The 1,374-nt window shown below is 42.1% G+C and overlaps 1 protein-coding gene across 1 annotated transcript in view; it reads right to left on the reverse strand.

Annotated features, from left to right (window-relative positions):
* RPS27A (ribosomal protein S27a) overlaps positions 1-1,058 on the reverse strand; it is a 3,333-nt gene extending 2,275 nt beyond the window's left edge. The window contains exon 1 of the mRNA XM_029961644.1: positions 1,053-1,058. Within this exon, the coding sequence (XP_029817504.1) occupies positions 1,053-1,058 (6 nt within the window). The remainder of the gene's footprint in view (positions 1-1,052) is intronic.
* Between the last annotated feature and the right edge of the window lie 316 nt (positions 1,059-1,374).

The raw sequence follows: 1,374 nt of genomic DNA on the forward strand, positions 1-1,374 counted from the left end.
GTGAGGGAAGGGTCTTTCAGCCGTCGGTGCCGGTTCCTCTGCGCAATGTGGTGGCTGTCGGTGGGATTGTTGTTTTCGGGACGGCGGGTTTTCCAGGGAGCTGTGTATCCCTACGTCTGCCCTGCAGCGTGAAATCCCAGAATTCGGTGTCCCGGCCCCTGAGGAGGCAGTTTAAAAACACCTCACGGGCACTTGGCCACCTGTGATTCCCCGAGATCGATGCCAGGTTTATGTCTGGGTTCGTAGGGCAAAGATTTTTAAAATTGGAAAAGCTATGGGAAGGTTAAGAATAAAGGAGTTTTGAGAGTCACTTTCACTGGTTTGGAAATTACTCGTTGGGTGCTTTTTATGCTTATGAATGGAATATGGGAAAGGCTCTAGCGGAATGAAGACTTACTTACATGAGTACTGGCTGAGGCTATTTTAACAGTTTCATCCAAAAACATACAAATTAGTTCATTAACTCATCTCCTGGAGCCTGCTGGGTAACTGCTGCACAGAAACAACTCTTTTCTGTTTCTGGCCATTGATTAATTAGATTAGTTCTTCCCAAATCATGGATGTTCTGTTTTCTGTGTTCTCATACAGAAACTGTATGTTTTAAAGACCCTCAACCCCATCCTCCGTTCCTTCCCAAACCATGAGGCTTCGCCTTTTCTTCAAAGGAAATCCCTGCAAACATAACACAGCCAAAATGGCATTCGTGGAGTTTATTCTTTTATTAAATCCTAAATTCAATATGAGCAGAGCCCAAACAAGCAATATCAACATCTGATATTTTGGTCGCTATCAGCCTTTCTCACGGCATTGCAGACTCCAGTTTTGCTTAAGACTCTATTCTCTTATGCTGTACTTAAAAACTACACAAATATAAGATTTCCACAGCCTTCCTTGGCTTAAAAAACTGTAATTACTAGAATACTAATTTCTTTCATTTCATTGTGGGTGTCAGTGCTACAGTTTCAAACGCAATTACGCTAAAAACATGCTTAAACTCTAAGCCCTATCCCTTCCCTTGACCTCTGTTTTTCTGGTTCTGTGGGATGGGATACCATCATATTTGAATTTCTAGAAGTGTGTTTCTTCTGTATTTTTGGTTTGGAGAAGACATTAAGGTTTCAGAGATACTCTTTCATAATCCAGTGTAGATTTATTTGAACTGGTGAACCCCCCCCCAGAGCAGTCTGGTATTAAATTGATGTAATGGGTGCCTCTCTCTGCTGGAAGATTTCTGTGGAGAGAAGCAGCGTTGTTCAGCTCTAGCCCATATTTCAGTTCTAAACTGAGATTCTAAACCACCTTGTGTGATGATGCTGAAATCATCCTTGTTCTGGTAGTTAAATCATCATGTGAAACAGTGTTTCTCAAGCTGTG

The sequence above is a fragment of the Manacus vitellinus genome, unplaced genomic scaffold (assembly GCF_001715985.3).
Source record: "Manacus vitellinus isolate BGI_N305 unplaced genomic scaffold, ASM171598v3 scaffold_38_pilon, whole genome shotgun sequence".
In the NCBI taxonomy this organism is placed as follows: domain Eukaryota; kingdom Metazoa; phylum Chordata; class Aves; order Passeriformes; family Pipridae; genus Manacus; species Manacus vitellinus.